Source organism: Stegodyphus dumicola, chromosome 6 (genome assembly GCF_044657685.1).
Source record: "Stegodyphus dumicola isolate Sdum_Otavi_A_Nest chromosome 6, ASM4465768v1".
Lineage (NCBI taxonomy): Eukaryota > Metazoa > Arthropoda > Arachnida > Araneae > Eresidae > Stegodyphus > Stegodyphus dumicola.
In genome coordinates, this window is record NC_140773.1 from 190,399,769 (window position 1) to 190,420,496 (window position 20,728).

At 33.1% G+C, this 20,728-nt stretch overlaps 1 protein-coding gene across 2 annotated transcripts; it reads left to right on the plus strand.

The window, feature by feature from the left end:
* The first annotated feature begins 1,603 nt into the window (after positions 1–1,603).
* Positions 1,604–19,918, plus strand: LOC118197233 (uncharacterized). Of its 2 annotated transcripts, none has more exons than XM_035368742.2 (3): positions 1,604–1,783; positions 15,154–15,242; positions 18,775–19,918. In XM_035368742.2, exons 2-3 carry the CDS (start codon positions 15,161–15,163, stop codon positions 19,335–19,337), a joined length of 645 nt encoding a protein of 214 aa, XP_035224633.2. In that variant the 5' UTR covers positions 1,604–1,783; positions 15,154–15,160; the 3' UTR covers positions 19,338–19,918. The 2 variants fall into 2 exon arrangements, with proteins under 2 accessions (XP_035224633.2, XP_035224632.2); XM_035368741.2 differs by lacking the exon at positions 1,604–1,783 and adding an exon at positions 9,601–9,815.
* The last annotated feature ends 810 nt before the right edge of the window (positions 19,919–20,728 follow it).

A 20,728-nucleotide genomic window follows, 5' to 3' on the forward strand; every position in this document is an offset into this window, starting at 1 on the left:
TACAGCATATCCGTTAGCTTGATTTTTCGTAGAATAAAGTCCGTCAATTCTGCTACATCCCGTTGATAGAAACTATATAGTTCGGCTTCCAGCCGTGCGCGATCTTTCACTATGGGGAAAGCCTTTACTAACGATTTTTTGAAACTTTCAAATGTATATGTCTGGCTTCCAAATTCCCCTAATAAAAATTTGCCTATATTTTTCCACCATATCGCGGCCTGTCCTCTTAGTGCTGATGTGGCGATGGCAACTTTTTGTCTTTCAGGAACAGGGTAGAGCTGAAAGTGGTTTTCTAGAGCTTCTAGAAATACCGCCACCGAATTTTTTCCGTCGAAATGGACGTTTGGCTTGATTGACGCTCTTAAAGTCTGGACCAGGTATCCAAATCCTTCTAACTGGCTTGTCATTTCTTGGTGTTGTCCAGCGGCTTCCATCCAATTTTCGGCCATTTCATTTCGATAAGTGTTCGGGCGCCAATGTAACGTTGCTCGCCTCCAACTTGCATGCAACCAAGAGGTGACTGTGAAAACTGGATAAAATACAGAGTCTTGTGAAGGGTTTAAGTCCCTTTTTATTCAACGTAAAAATTACAATTGCGTGCTCTTGACGCTCACAGACTGCGCCAACTCGGCGGTCAAATAAAAATAATAACCTGAAAAGAAACTAAAAACAAGACTCTAACTACGAGGCTCTCTAAAATAACTAACTCACCGCGTTTTATAATACCGCTGCTAATTCAGCAGACTTGCAGCTCACTTGAACGATTAACACTACTTTCCGCCAAGCACATAGGCCGAAACGCGGGGTTCTTCAATTTCTCGCTAACTACCTCCGCGCTCAGGAGGAAAAATATCACACACCGAACTCGTTTTCCTTCTATTTAAATCATAATACTTCCGCTGATAATTTGAATCCTTGCGCGTTATACTAAAATTTACATATTCTGGCATTGGCAGTTCCAGGGGAAAGTAAGGCTTGACAGGAAAGATAGTTTAAACTTAAAATAAATGTTAGTTAAAATAAATATAAACCCTACATGTTATTGAGCAGCAAACCAAGTGATTGAAAAGCAATTCTTTAAAGTACTTTTTCTACTTTTTAATATGATTAATTTCAAGGAAAATGTTTTTAAATGATAAAATGCTCAATTAGAAGTAGTAAATATTTTTATGAAAGGACATATTAGAGACATTAAAATAATCATACACTTTTGTGTTTTACTATGATAACTCTTTCAAGTGGCACTTCCCTCCCCTTCCCCAAACTTACAAGAAATAAGAAAAATGTACTCGTTTTAAACATACAAAATATGGTTACTTTGTTTATAAAAGGCTAGATTATCATCTGCTCTTAAAATCAGTCAATGACTCATCAATTCAGGATTCTTATCACGTCAGACATTCATGACTTATGCATTTGAGTATGTTTATAGTAAGTTACTTCAGCTGTTGAAAAGTCTAAAAACTTGATAAAGAGTTAAAATATGTGCTACAAAATTCTATTTTCACTTTCATTTTCAATCTAGAAACACTGAAGTACATATTATCAACGGGAAAAAAATTAACTGCTATTCTTGAGAACGCTGTCATTTAGTATCAGATAAATTTACACTTATGTTTTACTTTGCGAGTATCGTTGAGTCAAGTTTTTTGCTTGATTTAGTTTATTTGCTTGACTATAAGGGCGTTATATAAAAACTCTTAAATCTTAAAAGGAAACTTAAAGGAACTACAAAACTCAGAATCATTAATGAGAGTGAAAAGGGAGTGTTTGATGTAAAACTGTAAGTTATTTTCAAGCTCTTTTAAATTATATTTATTTAAGATTATTTAGCATTTATACATTTATATCCCAAATTTGTTACGGAATAGTAAGCAACGCGATAGGTGGGGCCGACAAAAAAGCGTGAGTCAGATTCGTGTAAGTCGGTGATCTAATTTCGCGTATAAATTTTAATTATACAGGGCAAAAGGATAAAAAGGCCCTTGTTTAAAAGAAAGATATCAGATAAAGAATGTATTTAAGATACATATTAATACTAAATAATATTAAAATAAATGGGACATGAATCCCTTGATCAGTTTCTGGCACTGTTTTCTTCTCACTTTTGATTAAGAATAGAAATTTTTTTCTTTCAAACAACATTCAAAAATCTTTGGGATATTTAATTCCTAAAACACTTACGAGTTATACAGCACTAAAACACAGAATTGTGTAAAGGAACCGGAGGAGGGAAAATTAAGAAACCGCGTAGCTCCGAATTTATGTAATTCTGTATTTACACACAAACACATTTCACATGAAAACTTTTATAGTGAAAAATAATTCATGGTTATAGCCATTTTATAAAACAGAAAGACAATTTTTAATATTGTGCAATCATTTAGACTGCAACTGGATACAAAAGATGAGCTCTTAAAATCTCGAAATAATGTCACCTCATTTAAAATGATAGTCTGTTCATGCTTCCACACGATAAATTGTACAACCAACACAAGGATTAATTGTGACAAAGAAAGAAGCTGAAAAATGTTATGATGTAAATATATTGAGTTTACAATGATGGAACCCATATAAAAGTTTCAATGCGTCTTGGATGTGTAATGTATTTCGCTAAGACTGCCTACTTACTCTTCTTCCCCTTACAAGGTACGAACTCTTTTTTTTTTTTTTTTTTTTTTTTTTTCTTTAAGTTTTAAATTTTGACCCAAAGGAGCGTTAGCTCAGAAAGGCTATAAATTTCGTTTTGGCACTTTGAGCTGAGTCACTTTCTGAGTTGATTCGCTCTCCAATCTGTTTCCACCAATTATATTTAAAGAAATTAAATAATGAATAATCTGCATAAATGTATGTATGTTTCTCGTACTGTGAAAAAACAACGGTACCTACGGCCATCAAATTTTGAATAACATAATCCTCTACCGAATCTGGGCATCTGGAAGCCCTAACTTGGAATTTGTTTTATTATAGATTTCATATTTTGTAACATTTTAACGAATTTTTGATTAACAAACTCAACGATTTCAAAGTGAGCAGTGGCAACACTGTACAAAAAAAAAAAAAAAAAAAAAAAAATATCTCGAGCGCGCGTGACTGTGTATCGGTAATTTTAAAGATATACTCATTTTAAAATTATTTTGCGATATTGCTGTTAAATTGAATTTTATGGTTTAAGTGCGAAGAGCGTGATATTTAAAAAATAAAAGTAATACAGAAAACGTTAATAAAGGGTGCCTGAAAGTTTACACATTTTTTTTAATTATATTTACTTGTGATTATTGGAAAAAAATTAAGACTTTATTGAAAATTTATATTTTCATTATTAGTATAACGTTTAGTACTAAAAAATTTCAAATTTCACGCTTTATTTGGAATGCGTCACTGCGGTACTTTTAAAAAAAAAAAGGAAAAGAAGAAGAAGAAAGAAATAAAAGCTGAGAAAGAAAAAAAGGAGAAAGAAACCAAGCGGAAAATTCCTCTCTGATGGTAAGAAGTAAAACAAAAACAGCAATAATAGTTGAAAAACACGGTTTATCCGTACCTACACATAGATATACGACTATGATACAAAAAGCAATATAATATTATACGCATTCAAATACTAGGCGTTAAAAATAAAACCTTTTCATCCTAGATTCTTGTAGCTATGTAAAGATAAAACCATTGAACAGCCAAAACAATTTTAAAGTGTGCTTATAAAATATTTGTAATCTTCTTTGCTTATCTAAATCTTTCTTTACCTTCTTTGCTTATCTAAATCTTTCTTTACCTTCTTTGCTTATATAATATTTATATTGTAATCTTCGATTACAAATATTATATCAGCTCTAGCTCTAATTACACTCTTTTAAAATTTATTAAATTTGATCTTATTACTAACTAGGTGTACCCGCCCGGCGTTGCCCGTGCATTTAGAAAATGCAGATAAGTGAATAGCGCAGGAATAGTAGTGTAGGACATGTAAACTGTCTCTCTCTCTTCCCCCCCCCACAAGCTACAAAAAAGAAATGAATTGTAATTAATCGATTTAATGTATCGTCAAAACAGCAAACTAACGCTAGAATAAAGAAATCAATTGTTACAATCGAACGTTATTTGAAAACAAATAATAATATCAGTGAGTCAAAGAAACCGTGATTAATAAATTATAAATAATTTTTTTTAAATTTTTCTAATTCAAAAATCGAAAATCGGGCTTCGAGGTCTGGTGGCCAGCCCCTTTGTGCTTCCGTATAAAAAATTCCAGGTCCCTGCGTGCGATAGATTTGGCTGGAGAGCTCGGTCAGACAGACAGACAGACACATTACACTTGCTTTTATTATTATAGATATATCGTATTTTATGTATCTTTCGTAAGCTTTTATTCTTAGCATTTATATGAATGCTCTATTGCTAGTGATCTGAAAATAATAGCACCTTGTTGCAAATTAATTAAAAAGGTGTCACGTTTGTTATTTGCATCGAATTTAAAGGAATTTAAGGAAAAAAGGGAATGGGTAAATAAAGTTTTTCAATAAAAAATCTGTAACTGTATCTGCACATGAAGCTATAGTTCTAATCCGGCGTTTGAATATCATTGAATGGCCTTTTGTAATTTTCCTCACGTGTAACGTATAAATGGGTCACTTATACGTTTAGAAAGTTTTCCCCGAGTGGCATTTATTTCCTTAGGTAGAGAGCTCTATTTTCGATAGTGAATTATACAAATAAGCAATGATAGAATACAATCATTATACTTACAAAAGATGAGAGAAAATATTCTTGAGAAACGCAGAAATTTAGCTTTTGAGATAAATACTACATCAAAAGAATTTAAGAGAAATAAAAAAGAAAAATTAATAAACTGTATTATGAAGAAGAGTCAGTTACTAAAAGAATTAATTTTCAAAAATAGTTTTTCACTGTAGAAGTAAAAGAAGTGATAGACATTTTAATCTCACAAACAAAAGGGAGATCTGAAAAATTATACGAGATGTTTTCAATTTCCATTTTATAACCGATGAAAAACTAATGTAATTAGACGTAGGTAATTTAAAAGAAGCAACACTTAAATATCTAAATCATATAAAAATACTAATATATAATTTTTTATTCTTTTGTATCATTTTAATATCTAAATCATACACTTAAAAATCTAAATCATTAAAATATTTCATCAGAATGTCTACTTTTAATAACCAGAAAATCTTAATAAACGAGAAAAGGCCCAAAATCGCTAAACCATTCGACAAAACATGGCAACCATTCGACGAAATTTTGGTCTAGTTCATCTGTAACTGTAATTGGTCTAATTCCCATGTAACTATAAATATATCCGATCCTCTATATAATTCTAACTGTATATGTCATCCGCCAATTTCAAGAAATCGAAGATCCTAGATATTTTTCGTCAGCCGGGAGGGGGGAACTAGTATATAAGAATAGGAAGAGCATCAATTCTCAGTTTCTAGTGACTTTGGAGTGTTGGAGAGATTTCATAAAAGCTTCGATCTTAACGATCGATTTGCACTGCGTTGTGTTCAACATTCTTAGTAATTTGATGTGGTACCTAGTAGTTATTTCTAGTTCCAGCGCTGCTTCAAGTATGAATCTTTCAGAAGTAATAAAGTCTTAAATACACTTTAGCATAGTTTATCGGGATCTGGAAGTTGCACTGAAGTTTAAATTAGCACTGCCACGTTACTCTTACTAGTGGTACTTACTTTTCTCTATAAAATATAAATTAAGTAATCAAATAATTTTGAAAAACAAATGATTGATGATTTTGTTTCTTTAAAGGTAAGAAAAATTTAAATTATAAAAAATAAAAATCAGTGCACCTTTTTTTTTCATTATTTACATTACTGTTTATACAATTTCAGTTTTATTTGCCATCAAAAAATTGTTTTTTAGTAAAAAACTTTTCAGTAAAAAACTTTTCAGTAAAAAACTCTAAATCATTACTTGTATGATTTTTCTGAATAAAGTTACGCTTTAAAATATTTTTATGAATTTTGTGTATATGTAAATAATTTTAGTCAATTTATGCACAAAATAGTGGCATCTCTTGCATAATATAACATGAATTATCTCAAGAGATTGAAGCTTCGCTTGAAAAATGAGTTTGCAGGGGCAAGTCCATTTAACATTGAGGCTATATCGCCTGGCTAATGCCAAGCTAATGACCAAATTTGACGAAAAAAGACCCAAAATCGCTAAACCATTCGACAAAACATGGCAACCATTCGACGAAATTTTGGTCTAGTTCATCTGTAACTGTAATTGGTCTAATTCCCATGTAACTATAAATATATTCGATCCTCTATATAATTCTAACTGTATATGTCGTCCGCCAATTTCAAGAAATCGAAGATCCTAGATATTTTTCGTCAGCCGGGAGGGGGGAACTAGTATATAAGAATAGGAAGAGCATCAATTCTCAGTTTCTAGTGACTTTGGAGTGTTGGAGAGATTTCCTAAAAGCTTCGATCTTAACGATCGCTTTGCACTGCGTTGTGTTCAACATTCTTAGTAATTTGATGTGGTACCTAGTAGTGATTGGGCTTGTCATACTTAGAAGAGCTGTACGAGTACTTCTGTGAAAAGTTCCAGAACTGTAAGGTGTTTCTTTTGGGAAAATAAATTTTATCAACCTGCCATCTGCTCTTTGTGCCTTCAGTCCATTACAAACCTACACGCAACAACATTTTAAAAATTAAAATACTATCATTTAAAATAATTACCTTTGATGAATGCGACAGTTTATATAGTTAATTCGATTCTATATAGGGGCGCTTATTTACGTCTTTGTCTCAGGTGAAGAAATATCTAAACACGGCCCTGACCGAAGGGATCTCAGCCTCTACCTAAAAATGTCGAAGCAATATTGAAGTGCTAAATTACCAGAAGCTAATCATGACTTGCGAACTTTCATAGGGATGCCTAATTTTTACTGACCGTTCCTGACAGATGCTCGTAAGCTACAAGCAGTACTTCATGAATCTAAACTAACTAAAGGGTGCTAAGAAAAAAGAAGAAAACAAATTAAATGGTCTGATGAAACTATAATGTGAGACTGACGCGCTGCCTACTGCGCTACCGAGGCTACAAACTATAATGTATTTTCTCACGTCTTTCAGCATGCCTTCGTGGTATAGTTGGAAACACCTTCGATGTTTATTCGAGAGGTCTAGGTTCGAATCCCGGCGAGGGCGTTGCACATTTTTCACCTTTCCTGCTTCAAAATAACCTTAATTCCACAAAACTGTAAACATTGTAAAAATGTAATCAGGATTAGGCAAAAAAGTAACTTAAGTTATCCCAATTCAGATTTGCCTTTGTCATTGCATTAGTAACATATTAGTAACATATTTTGCAATTAAAAATTTTAAACATACGTTAGAAGGTCGCTATTTCAAAATTTTTACTTATCATAAACCACTATTATTTACTTTCAGACAAAAACAGCGAGAAAGGATCACCAAGACAAATGCGACAACTTCAATATATATTTCAAGTTCCTAGTTCCGCTTTTGCTGCAATTATTTTGTTACATCGCACACTTGTTCCGGCTTTCATGAATTTGTTACTTGTAAAGGCGCTTGAAGTAAAGTAATACAAGCTGGGTCCGTGTAAATTAGCAAGTGCAAACAATATACTATATCTCAATTTTCTACTATTATATGGCATTAGCGGAATCGAAAACAATGTTACATAACAGTTATCAAGAACAATCGATCTTTTTATTTCCCTCATTGATTATGATAAAATCGCAGATAAAATAAATAGTTATAAAATTTACAAGTTCAAAGCAAAACATTAAATTCTAAAAGTTATTTATTTCCATCCGGTAAAAATTTGTGAAGGGAACGTCTTCTTCTAACATCAGACAGTTTATACCTTGTAGAGACATTAGGTTTATTTCGTAGGAAGAGAGGTGAGAAATGAGCAATGCCCTCGCCGGGAGTCGAACCACGGACCTCTCGAATACGGGCCGAGTGTGCTGACCACTACAACATGAAGGCATGCTAAGAAGATGGGAGCAATACCTTATAACCTAAACAGTTTAGAATGTATATTTCAGCAAATACATGGGCTCGTTCGTCCAGGAATAAAATCGACTGTTATAGAAATAAAATCCATATTTATCTGACCAAATATCAAAAAGGATATATAAATATGAAGTCGTGCTTTTATTGATTGGTAGAAAAATTAAGTTTCACGACATACAAACTCTGAATTAGGAACTTATCAACATCCTAATAAACGTTTTACCATAGTTTACATTGATGTAATAGGTCCCTATTCACCATCAGACACTTTTATATGTTGCTTAATTTTCACTGACAGCTGTATGTGTTGGAAGCAAGCCATTCATTTAGGTGACATAACAGCAGAAACTGTTGCAAAAGTTTTTATGACAAATGGATCACTTATTCTGGAATTCCTTACCAGATTATTAGGAATCGTAGAGCTCAACGTACTTCTGAATCATTTCGAACCTTGGCAATTTTATGGGTGTCAAAATTAACACACAGCTTCTTATCATCCATACTGCAGCTTCAAAATTGAGAGATGTCATCCAAATTCGAAAGCTTCTATCAGATGTCATACTTCAGTTATGTGGTTTGAACTCATTCTAACAATCCTTTTAGGTTTTAGAGCAGCGTTGAAAGGAGGCTCTGGACCATGCACAAATGGTTTACGGGAAAACAAGTAAACTTCCTGGAAAAATTTTCGATAAGTCTACCGTTTACACAACACCTCAAACAATTTTACATAAATTGCTAAAACAAATGGTATTGTTCAAGCTTTCTGCGGTACAGCGATAAATGATTCCTAAAGTTTTTTGTCCGTAAAGATCCGAATGTCTATAATCATGTCTTCTTACGAACCGACACGGTCAAGATCCATGTCTAAACAAATCCAAACTCGACAACCAATAGAACGCTCATTACGCTTTAGAACAATGTAGAATATGTTTACGCTTTAGAATTACGCTTTAGAACAATGTAGAATATGTTTTTCTAAACACTACTGGGGAATACGTTTAATTTCAGTTGCATATATTTATTTATTTGATTTAATACTTTTTTAAAACTCTAATGTTAGTTAGCTTACAGTATATTGTTCCTCTATCAAAACCTCTTAAATCATAATATGTGTAGTTTCTGGTGGGGGAGTGATGTATTAGCAATATAATATTTTTAGGTGATTGTTAAGATTTTCTAAGTAGCAAGATCAATTCGAAGTTGTTATCAGTTAGTGTTCAATTATTATGGTTTCGTAAGCCTTATTTTTTAAAATACTTATGTTATATTTTTATTTAAAAAATGCGTAATATGTATCAAATATGTATGAAAGATATATAAATATGAATATACTGTTTTAAAGATTACGAAGAAGTATTTCTTCTTATAAAACTTCGGGTGTTTTGTTTCGATTCTTAATATTCTTTTAACGCCAATCTATGTTTTTATCTTTTCTTCCAGGTATTCATTATCATTTCAGGTAGCATCATTTCAATTATTACGTTACAGTGAGCATCGGTATTTTACTTTCAGTTTAATGCAGAAACTGCGGACTGTAAAGCTCGTTTTATTAAAGTTATCACTATCCGATTTAAGCGATTATATTACGAGTTACCTTTCGTCCTAATTCACATGAATCAGAAAGTAGCCAAAGTTCAAAGAGATCACGTGTAGCTGATTCAGCAAATAATTGTAGCTTGAATGTAGATGATTCATAAAAAGGCGAACTACAGAACTATGTCTAAAAGGAAGTGAACGGTGACAAAAATCATTTTATTTTGTTACCGAACGACCAGTGATTTGAACGTAAGTTTAAATACTCAGATTTTTGTTCGTATTGTTTCTGTCAAAACAGTCTGATATCCACAATTTGTGCTATAAAAAGTTTCAGAATTATACTGTTGTATTTCTGTAAATAAATATAGGGTTTTATTCAGTAGGGTATTTTAGATTAGAGCAATCAATGAAATAAGGCTGGAATAAAGTTAAATAATTATTATTTAATAGTTATTTTAGATTGTGTTGGTAAGAGGCTCGTTTTTGATTGATTATATATTTTTTATCAGTGCCTACTAAAATATTACCTAATCATTATTTCATTTTTCTTTTTAAAAACAAAAAATTATTTTTCTTCTTAAAGTATGCGCGAAGCGATCAACCGCACACTGTTAATGTCTGAGTCTGTTACTTCGTATAAATTTCCTAGTAACTATCTTTATTTAAATTAATAATTTTTGGAGTAAAAGTTTTATTAGTTAAAACCATATTGCTGTATGGTTTATATTCTTAATGATATTGAGTAATTATAGAGTACATGTTTTATTACTTTATAAGGTATTTTCCCCACCTTCTTAGCATGCCTTCGTGGCGTAATGGTCAGCACACTAGGCGCGTATCCGAGACATCCAGAGTTCGTGTCCTTGCAGGGGCACTGCTCCTTTTTCATGACTTCTTAAAAAAATCTTAATGTCTCTACATTAAGATTCAGTGGCGCCTGAACTAAAAAAGGTGGTGGGTGATGATTCTCCACCGCCAGAGTTTGGCGATTGCGTCCCCTAATCCCCCTTTAAAAGGGGGTAGTATATAAGGTATTTTTTCCGTCTTCATAGCATGTCTTCGTGGTGTAATGGTGAGTACACTCTGCCCGTATTCGAGAGGTACGGGGTTCGAATACGGAGTAGGAGTCCCGGCGGGAGCATTCCTCATTTTTCGTTTCTCAGCATCAAATTCCTAATGTCTTTACAGCTTTATTATCATATTTTAATGTTTCGAAGTAAAACTTAGGTTGAGAATGCAATCTTCTACCAATAAAATTGGATAACAGCGCGTACTCAGGATGACCAAGATTAGATTAAGACTAGATTTATTTTACCATCATATGAGCGCATACTGAGTGAAGGGGAAAAGTAATGTTTTTCACTCATTCATATATAGGTAGATACATAGATAAACGGAAGTATGGAGCAAATATAAAGCGGACAAATAGTAAACAGGTATCTTTTGCCTATACTGTAGGACAAAACACTAACTGACGCGTTACACTTCTCTTACGATACCTAAATGCATTTTTACTATTATGCTGTAGAATTTTATATTAATTAACCAATTATTGTGATTCGAACCTTTCCTTTAGCATCTTCTTTCCGCAGCCTCACTAGAATGCAAATTGGTTGCTTTACTAAGTTGAGATTTTGAACGTTTTTAGAGCTTCTGGCAGCCTCGCGGTACTATTGTCAGCTCTGGTCAAAGTTATTCCGCGAGCATTTTAATACGCGCCGTTAATTATCATAATCCAACTTAAGCAGTCTAGTTTGTATGAAGTTTCAGACTATGGTACCTACACTGAAATTATTTTACCTTAGCTATTAGCAAGCAACAGAAGTTCCTGTGAAGCATAAGTAGCGGCTTCTGTTACTTTAAATGTTAAATAAAAAGGGTTTGTATAATCTTCTTACGACTTTGGTCATTTTCTTTAGACTACAGCAGTGGTCTTCACACTTTGTTGGTTCACGGAACCTTTAGAATTATAAGGTGTTTTCGGAGAACCTCATCCTACTCTTAAAAAACTGTATCTTAATTTAATATTTAAAGTAGATCAATATGTTTTTATAGGTACTTTACGTAAAGTCAATTAAAAAAAATATTGCATTTTTTATTAAAAAATTTCAACATAAAATTAACGTAATTTATCCTTTAATGTCATTAACTCCTGTTCCAGGTGACATCTACGCTTGTATTATTTTAGTGACAAGAGTGTGCTTGCATTTTTGTATCCCAAACTGCTACAAAAACACAAGCCTTGCTCTATTAATGTTATTTGTACTCGCATTTTATATTCTGTGCTTAATTTGTTTCGAAGTTTTTATTGTCACATACGCTGAGAAAAATTTTTCGCTTGTTTCTCTCGTTGTCCCAAAAAGCATTAAAATGTTTATATTCGTGAGAGAAATTTCTAGGTATTCTGCATGAATCTACAACCAAAACTTTAGAAGCTGCTTTTCTTAAATTTAGACTTTAATGTTGCGTCTGTTGATATGTCGCCTACAAACGGCCGAGCGGTAAAGTCGCTGAACACTGGTAGGTTGGGAATACCGCGAACGGGATGGCTGCATGCGCATTTTCATGGTTTACCCCATGTGTAGAGTATGTACGAGTCAGGTTCCCTTAAAAAGTCCTCCGAGAAAGCATCCCCCAGGCAGATAGCCCTAGTGAGCTTTGTCATAATCTCAATTAACCAAACCAAACTGTTAATATGTCGATAAGTTGTTCCCTCATTGAAACATTTTGGTTTATCGCGATACTCGAACGAATTTTTATAAAATTATGCTTAACGTTTTTCCTTATGGGAAATATCTATACTCTTACAGTTTCCTTCAATTGAAAAAGGGCTGCATTGTATAATTTTTAACACCGTCATCTAAATTCAATTCATTTTCCATTAGAAAAATGTTTAGTTTTGGAAAGCATCGCAGTGTCCTTCACTTTGACGCATTATGACCACATATTAAGTCTTAAAAGTAATGTATAACAAAATGCTTTTTAATATTTTTTAGTTAACCTCCTTCCTTCTCACTCCCATCAAATTACCGGGTGAGGTTTCGACTTCTATTTCTCGTGCCCGTGATATTTCTGGATTAGAGTGTTGAAAAAAATACCCCCGAAAGATTAAAAACAGTTCTTTTCTTAACCCTGATTGTTGGTTTTTTCTGAAAAATTAAAATTTCTTGATTTCAAGCAAAATATAAATTCGAAAAATTAAAAATGAATCAGTATATTGTTGTATATTGTTACACACATTTTTAAACAATTTTCTTGAATAACAAAATAGGCACAGTTTTTACTGTTTTCTGGAAAATTATGGTATTGTTTAAGGGGTTAATAAACACGAGTGAACTATTATGAGTGCTTTACAATTTTCTTCTTGAATTTTTATTTTGACTTTCGAAACCTTTGGGTACTGTGGAACAAAGTTTGACCTCTGGATTAATGGAGTAATTCGTGCTTCAGTCTAGTAGAATCTGCACACGATATTGAGATAAGTTTTGGGAATAGCAGAAACCTACAGGGTTTAAATAGTTTCGATTCTGAATGTGGAAATAAGTTATTGCATTTTGGGGACTAGATTTTGATAGTAAGTAGCGATTCTCTTCATTTGTTATGCTTTTTTACTTCTTTACACGAAGCAAAGGAAATACTGTAATCACGGCAAATTCCGGATATCATATTTCAACGACAATATCTATTTTGACAGTTAGCGAATGCAATTTAACGACAGTTTTGTGTGACATCTGTATGTAAGGAACACAATAAAGAACTTTTTTCCCCCAAAAAAATTGTAAAACTAATTTAAAATGAATTCTGAAGAGAATTTTTCGTGGTGTCTATTCGTACGTATGTATCTCGCATAACTCAAAAAACAGTAGCCTCAGAAGTTTGAAGTATTGTATATAGATTTGTGCACCTCTATTTTTGTTTGCAATCGGACACATCAAATATATATATATATATATATATATATATATATATATATATATATTCACTCTGTTACTCGGCTCAATAAGCTCAGTTTTTTTTTTTTTTTTTTTTTTTTTTTTTAATTCTTATATGTTGGTAAATTGAGCATTCTTTGCTAAAAAATGATTGAACTATGTTGTTCTTATCTTCTGGTTAAGGTTTTATGCTTTTAGTTAATCTGCATGTAATAGTTGTAGAATTATCAGCAATTTAAAAGTTGTTTAAGTGCGGATAAGTCTAATTTTTTTTACCATAGCAGCCTTATTTGCTTACATTTGAAACTTAGCAGAATAGTGTGTTAATTCTTTCTGCACCTTCTATGTGTTTTTCCCGAGTGGGACTAAAGGGAACTTTTAGTTTTGTGCACTGAAAAATCTGCCTTCTTGCCTGCTGGCCGAATTGCTTGTTTTTGCGTAGAAACTTTAATTTTAATTGCAAAAACTATTTTTCTAATTGTTTTAACTGTATTTTGTGTTTTATTTTTTCTATAGTTTTTAATGAAAATATTTTGAGTTTTTATGTCTTGCCGCGAAGTGAGAAGTGAATTAATTGAATGAGAAATATATCTCTAATGAAATTCGAGGAACTAAGTGTTTCATCTTAGTAGAAAATACTGTCGCCAGTCTGTTTCGGACAGAGCAGAGTGTTTAAGAGTAGCGTATGCGCATTGGATAAGCAGCGCTAAATCGTCTGTGAAAAACTGTTTATTTTTATTTGTTTAATTTCTTTTATACATCGTTTTAGATTTATTATAGTATTTAAATATAACACGCAGCAATGATTAGATAATTCTTCAGATGATAAAAGTTTTGTGCATTCTGAGTTATGAAATGTAACCCTGTTAAGTGAACCTAGCGCCAGAGTGTCGCTATGGTAAATTAATATAGTGAATTTTAAACAGTGCATTTATTCTATTGTGTTTTATGCGCTATTGACGAAGTAGGTTTAATTCAATTCAAAAGGTTTAAATGAAATGCAGGGAAAAATGCGTAGAATTTAATATCCGTACAAGGAAGTCATGTGGTTTACAGATCAGCATTTTTTATTTTAAATTGGATGCGGTCGGTATGGTATAACAGACTTCATACATTTCAAGACCGGGTGAGCGGGTAAAAGTTTTATTCTTATTTTGTTTTTGGTGACGAATGTTGGCCACGAGAAATAAGAAAGTATTATGACGAGCAATTTATTTAAAGCCAAAAAATGTCTTTATTGTATATTCAATATTAGGTGCGTCAAAATGGCAAATTGAAATACCTTCATCCATGCTTTGTTACAAAAACTGGATTAGGGCTCTAATGTTTACGGCAGCAGACAGCTGTAGGCTATTTTTTGGAAGGTGTATCAACAACAAACAGGCCGTCACCTATCATTTACCTAGTTACTGAAATTTGTTAGAAAAATTAGACCTTGATTCTTTGTAAACACATTGTGCTTAAGCATGTATTGAATCAGCAACTTTAAATAAGAGCCATATTTTCAGTATTTATATTCAAGTGTGTTCTAAAATTTTGATTTATTTGCGTTTTCTGTTGTTACTAAAGGATATGACTAGAAATTTGTTGATGTAGGTGTTTCCTTAATGATGAAATTAATTGATTTAAGAGTAAAATCATTTTATATTTTACAGAAATACGATGTTGAAACTTGCTGTTATTATCGTACTTGCTAATTTTGTACATGGATCTCCACGCTCTGGAAATAATTCGACATTTTCAGGTAAGTAACACTGGATATATGATCATTTATTTGATAAGTATATTTTTATTACTTGAGATTGTGTTAAACATGTTCTTTAACGAGCCAGATTGAATTATGATTAACCTCTAACTGCTTATATGGAAAACTAAATATAAAGTCTTATGGAGAGAAACAGCAACAATGCAAGTATTGCTATAAATTAGAAAATTAAGTGTAAATCAAACTGATATTTTAAAATCTGGGAAATACTTCTGATTACAAATAACTTTCGATTCTTCTTTCGATCCATGGTGACCTTTCGATTTCTCTTAAATACATTGAAAACTAACATTTATCATTTATTTTAATTTAGGCATTCTTTAATGCAGGGTGATAAGACAATACAGACGAAGAAAAAAAAACGAAAACGTTTCGACACAGTCTTTTTATAATATAAACGTTCATTTTTCTTGCTTTGCACGTGACGCTGTCATTTCGTCTGTTACTTATTTAAAATTTTCACATTGTTCTCTGTCTTAAAATTAGAAATTAAAGTTAATGACCTAAAAGTGCAATAGTATATTCCAATACAAGTGAAAAAATGGACAGTTTCACTCACGCGTGTGTCGGATTTGCGCAATACTTATGGGGGTCCCACAAAATTTTTGTAAATATTATGGGATCCCGGGGGTGCGAAAAAATGTCAGTGATGAAAAGGGGTGGTGACTGAAAAAAATTTAAGAAACCCTGATTAATGAATATTATAATTTAGAGTATTGTATGCTTTGTAATGAATGCTTGTTGTACATTCCAACATAGCTAATGTACTCTTCTGTTATCGGGACAGGATTCAGAAATGTATACATGTATGTGTGTATGGATGTTTGTACATGCTCTTGTATGCATATATATGTGTACTTGTGTATGTATCTCTGTGTATAAACATCCACATATACTCACATACATACATACACACGTGCATATACACCTACATTTCTGAATCTGGTACCGGTATGAGAAGAGTACGATCATAATGGATTATTTTACTAAATGTATTAGGAAAAACTATTTTCACTTTATATAAGTTGTTGAAAAAAGTTGCTTCTGGTTTCATTTTCTTCCATAGTTATATTAAGCTGATAAATATGTAACATAAAAATATGTTCTGCCCAACCGGTATAGTGGTTAGCGTCGCTTACGGCCGTGCCGTTATTTCTGCTAGAGAAATCGTCGTAGAAAATTCGTTCTTGTCTCAGAGGACGTTTGTAATAGCAGAGAATGCCAGGCCGTGGTCATTGGTGGCATTTCCAGCAGACAGACGATTTTACAAGGGGCATGGTGATCGGAGTGAGAAGGGCAGGCTGGTCCATACGGCAAATCTCAGCTGACACACCTGAACACGTCCACAATGCTCCGGCTGTGGTGACGATGGCTGAAACAAGGAAATACAGCATGTTCAAGATACCCTGGATATTCCCATATCAACCAGAACCATTTTCCGTCGATTGGCGGCTAGTGGTCTACACTGGTGGCTACACTTGAAGAGGTAAAATTTAAAACTAGGCGAACCAGCAATTTTAATTTAGCTTATGTCTTTAATAAATGTCTGTAGATTTCGAGTGCGATCAGACTTAGGTCCCTATTCTTAAGAAGCAAAAACAATATCTACAGCAGGCATACACATGTTGTTGCAAAATAAGTTGGAGATACTGAAACTACAATAATCAGCATAAATTGCGTAAATCCTCAAGGACTAATTTAGAAGGTTTCAACAGAACAATCCTCCTCCAGCTGCAGGAATGAAATTGGCGAAGAGAAGCCAGTGCTCATGCATGATCGACTATGAAATAACTTCCTTAAAAGCTGAAAGTTAAGGCGAATTACAATTGGGATCATTAAACAGAATTGACAGATGTTTATGACTGTAAAGCGCCCGTATAAAATCTTATTTGCCAATGGAAGATATTTTTCATATAATTTCTGCCGCAGAAAAAAGGAAGATGTAATTTTTTACCAGCCATGTTGGGCAATAGAGGATTTCTGTGCTTCTTTTGCCTACATTCAGGAAAAAGAAACACATAAATCCTCTATTACTCAACACTACTGGTCAAAAATCACACAGTCCATTTTTCTGCGTCCAAAATTGTTTAAAAAATGTCTTTCATTGTTGATTTAGATTTTCAAGAGACGTTTCATGTTCAGAAAAGTACTCAGTTCTAGTTAATAATCCCAATTCTAATATGCCATTATCTTCCAACTTTTAACAACTTTTGTCGATAGATGGCACTAGTAGCTTTGTTTTCCTAGTATCCTGTTAACGCGTGAGCACAGGCTTCTTCGTCCCTTTCACTCCTGCAACAGAAGAGAAAGGTTCTTTTGAAAGAAGAGAAAGAACCTTTGAAAGTAGTGCCGTAAATTTATGTAACTTAAGCTGATTCTTGTTCCTTCAATATTTCGAACATTTATTCTTCGGTGTATTTTTTTAGTTAATATTATTACAAAATATTTTTGCCTTTTAAGAAGGGGAAATCTGTGTCTGCTCGTTTTCGATCAATTGAGTTTTATTCAAAATCTACGTCACTAGTCAGTCTGAGGAATTTTTGCCACTCTGTAAAGACTTAGGCAAAATAAATAAATAAATAAAATAGCAACTGCTTGTTACTTTTGTAAAAATCCATGAATGATGTTGCGAGTGTACTCAAGAAGAAACAACTCTGGAGATGCTACAGAACATGATAGCACGTCAAGTCCACGCAGGCTATTCATAGCAGAGGGAGGAAAATGCGGGAGCTTATCGTTTTGAAAACGATCCGAGATATGTAGTAGGAAAGACTATAATATTGGTTTCAGCTTAAAACCAACATACCACTGAATTGTAAGTGCACTTAAAAGGACGACTAAAAAAATGATTGCTTTTAGTTTTAGGGTTTGTATACATAAAAAGTAGACTGAAACCTCCCTAATATAATCACTTGCTTTTCCATTTTGATCTCCTGTGGAAATGATCGCCTTGCAGAGGTGATGTTCAATACCTCTAGTGTTAGTTGTTGTCATGAGAAACATTGGTTACATTCATCGTCATCAGTAATTTCTTTGCAATTCACGAACTAGACTTTATTAATATAGGAAATATTTTTAGGAATATGCATTATTATTCACTGTTTAATTCTAAAGAATGTTATGTGTTCTATATATATTTGGAAAAATATAAACATATTTTTGACTCTGTAGTCTTTATTTAAATAGATTCATAATAACAAAAACAGAAATCAAATTCCCTTTCTTTATAACAGATCTAGCTTTCAAATAAAAGACTATCCATTTATATGGCATTTTCAAATATTCGTATGGACCACAGTCCCGTTAAATCCCTACACTGTACTCTAGTTCTACTGTAGGTAAGAAAAATCTTGAACTAGTCTCATAAATGTCCCTTAAATGAATTGAAAATAGGGTCAGTATTTCCATTTAAAAAGCATTTAATTATAATCATAATGGTAATGCCATATGAACTGACTTCTATGTAATGCTTAATCTGTTTGGTTTATTGTGCTTGCGCTCTTCTTTACAGGTGGAAAATTTTCATGTGGTCCCTCTGAGACTGAATGCGCACTTGGTTGCTGTCCAATCCAAGATGCTGTGTGCTGCTCAGATGGTTACGAATGCTGCCCTCCTGGTTTAGTCTGTGTTCCCTATGTCGGTTTATGTATCAAGCTTGACTCGTCCATCGGAAAAATAGAGCTTAAATCTGAAGCAACAACGGCTGTGCAACGAAAGGTATTTGACTGTCCACCAGGTACCACCACATGTCCAACAGGATGCTGTGCTTTACCTAATGGTGTCTGTTGCTCTGATAAGCTTCACTGTTGTCCAAATGGTTATAAATGCACGCCTGTATCTTGTGTTAAGAGTTCAGACGACAGTTATTTACTGAGAAAAATTGCGTTTATTGGTAAAAAGGCTTTCGTTTCACCACAAAAGACTGTTATGAAAGTATGCCCTGGGGGAAACCATCGCTGTCCTAAGGAAACAAATTGCTGTATAAATGATGATGGTTCAGGGGGATGTTGTGATAAACCTAATCTTAGAAAAGGTAACTTAAATATTTTATACTCCAAAGACAAAGAAAAATAAACAAGTAATCAGAAAATAAATGAAAGTCGATATCAAATAGTATTTCTCATTTCCACTGCAAATTCAAATCGTCTATAACCGTGGAAGTTACAACGTAAAGAGCATGTGAATGTTATTTTGTCAATAAAAATTTTTAAATCAAATGTTTAAACCAGCATTCTGATTCAACTGAGAGAATGTTTAGGACTTTTTTGAGCAGGAATCTTAGACAATCCACCATACCTTCCTTGAGAATCAAGCCCGATATCTTTCGGTTGCTAGCTGGGTGTACCGCACAAAATGCGGAAAGACACAGATCAGAAGTAACTTTACGTCTTACATTTCTGCTTTTATAAGTTATTTTATAAGAAATAATATTATAATTATTTTATAAGAAAACTGAGTCAAAGCTGCTGAATTTTATATGTTAAAACATTAAGCATTTATCTTTTCAACATTTGTCATTTACATTAACAATAAAAGCACCAATTTTGAAAACCTTTTTTGTATAAATCTTAATTTGGGAAAATAACATTTGTTAAAAATTTTAATGTATAAAGTTTGACAATCATTAAATAATTAAATACTTGTTACAAAATGCAGTACGATTATTTTCTTGAATTTTGTTCAATAATATTGAAGTTCGTTGCATTTTTCAAACAAATATGTATCTTTTATGAATATATTATGTAAACAGTTTCTTCATAAAAAGCAAAAGCCCTAGCGTCTAGATGACGCTAGGGAAAAATAACCTTTCCTGAATCGAGCTTCTCTTTCTTCTACCATGGCGAAGCTCCTGGCTTAAATAGTTTCGCTGGAACCGATGCTCCGACTATGTACGCCGAACATTGTGCAGTATAAGCGAAAATATTTCCCATATAGCTTTGCCTTGTCTAAATTTTGTTCCCAAAGACTTGTTTTTGGATAATCAATCACTCAAGTACAGCAAAAGCGAAGATTCTTGGAAATATTTCTTTCGATACGTAATCAGTCACAGATAGACTTTATTTGCTTTATTTTCCCAGTTCGGTCCTTTAACAACATTTGTACGGTCAGACGACAATGACGGAATGCAAATATTCAAAGTTCACATATCTATGCCAAAGACAACTTTCCTCTTATTGTCTATGACTAAGACTCTGCCATCTTTGAAAAGACGAGCCCATTCATACGCACGTGCCTGTGATAATCAAACACACACGTGGCCTGTGATAACCAATGTTCACCGAACACATCACACAGTTCTTGAAAAATTTGATATGGTTTTCCTCCTAATTTAATGAAAAATGTTTGCTCAAATTTATATCACCCATGTTTATGGGAAACGTTCCAGAGCTGCTAGATTTTAAATCACTAACTCACCTCCGACTTCTAAACCTTCATCACGTAATTTGGTAGGTATATATCGCGAT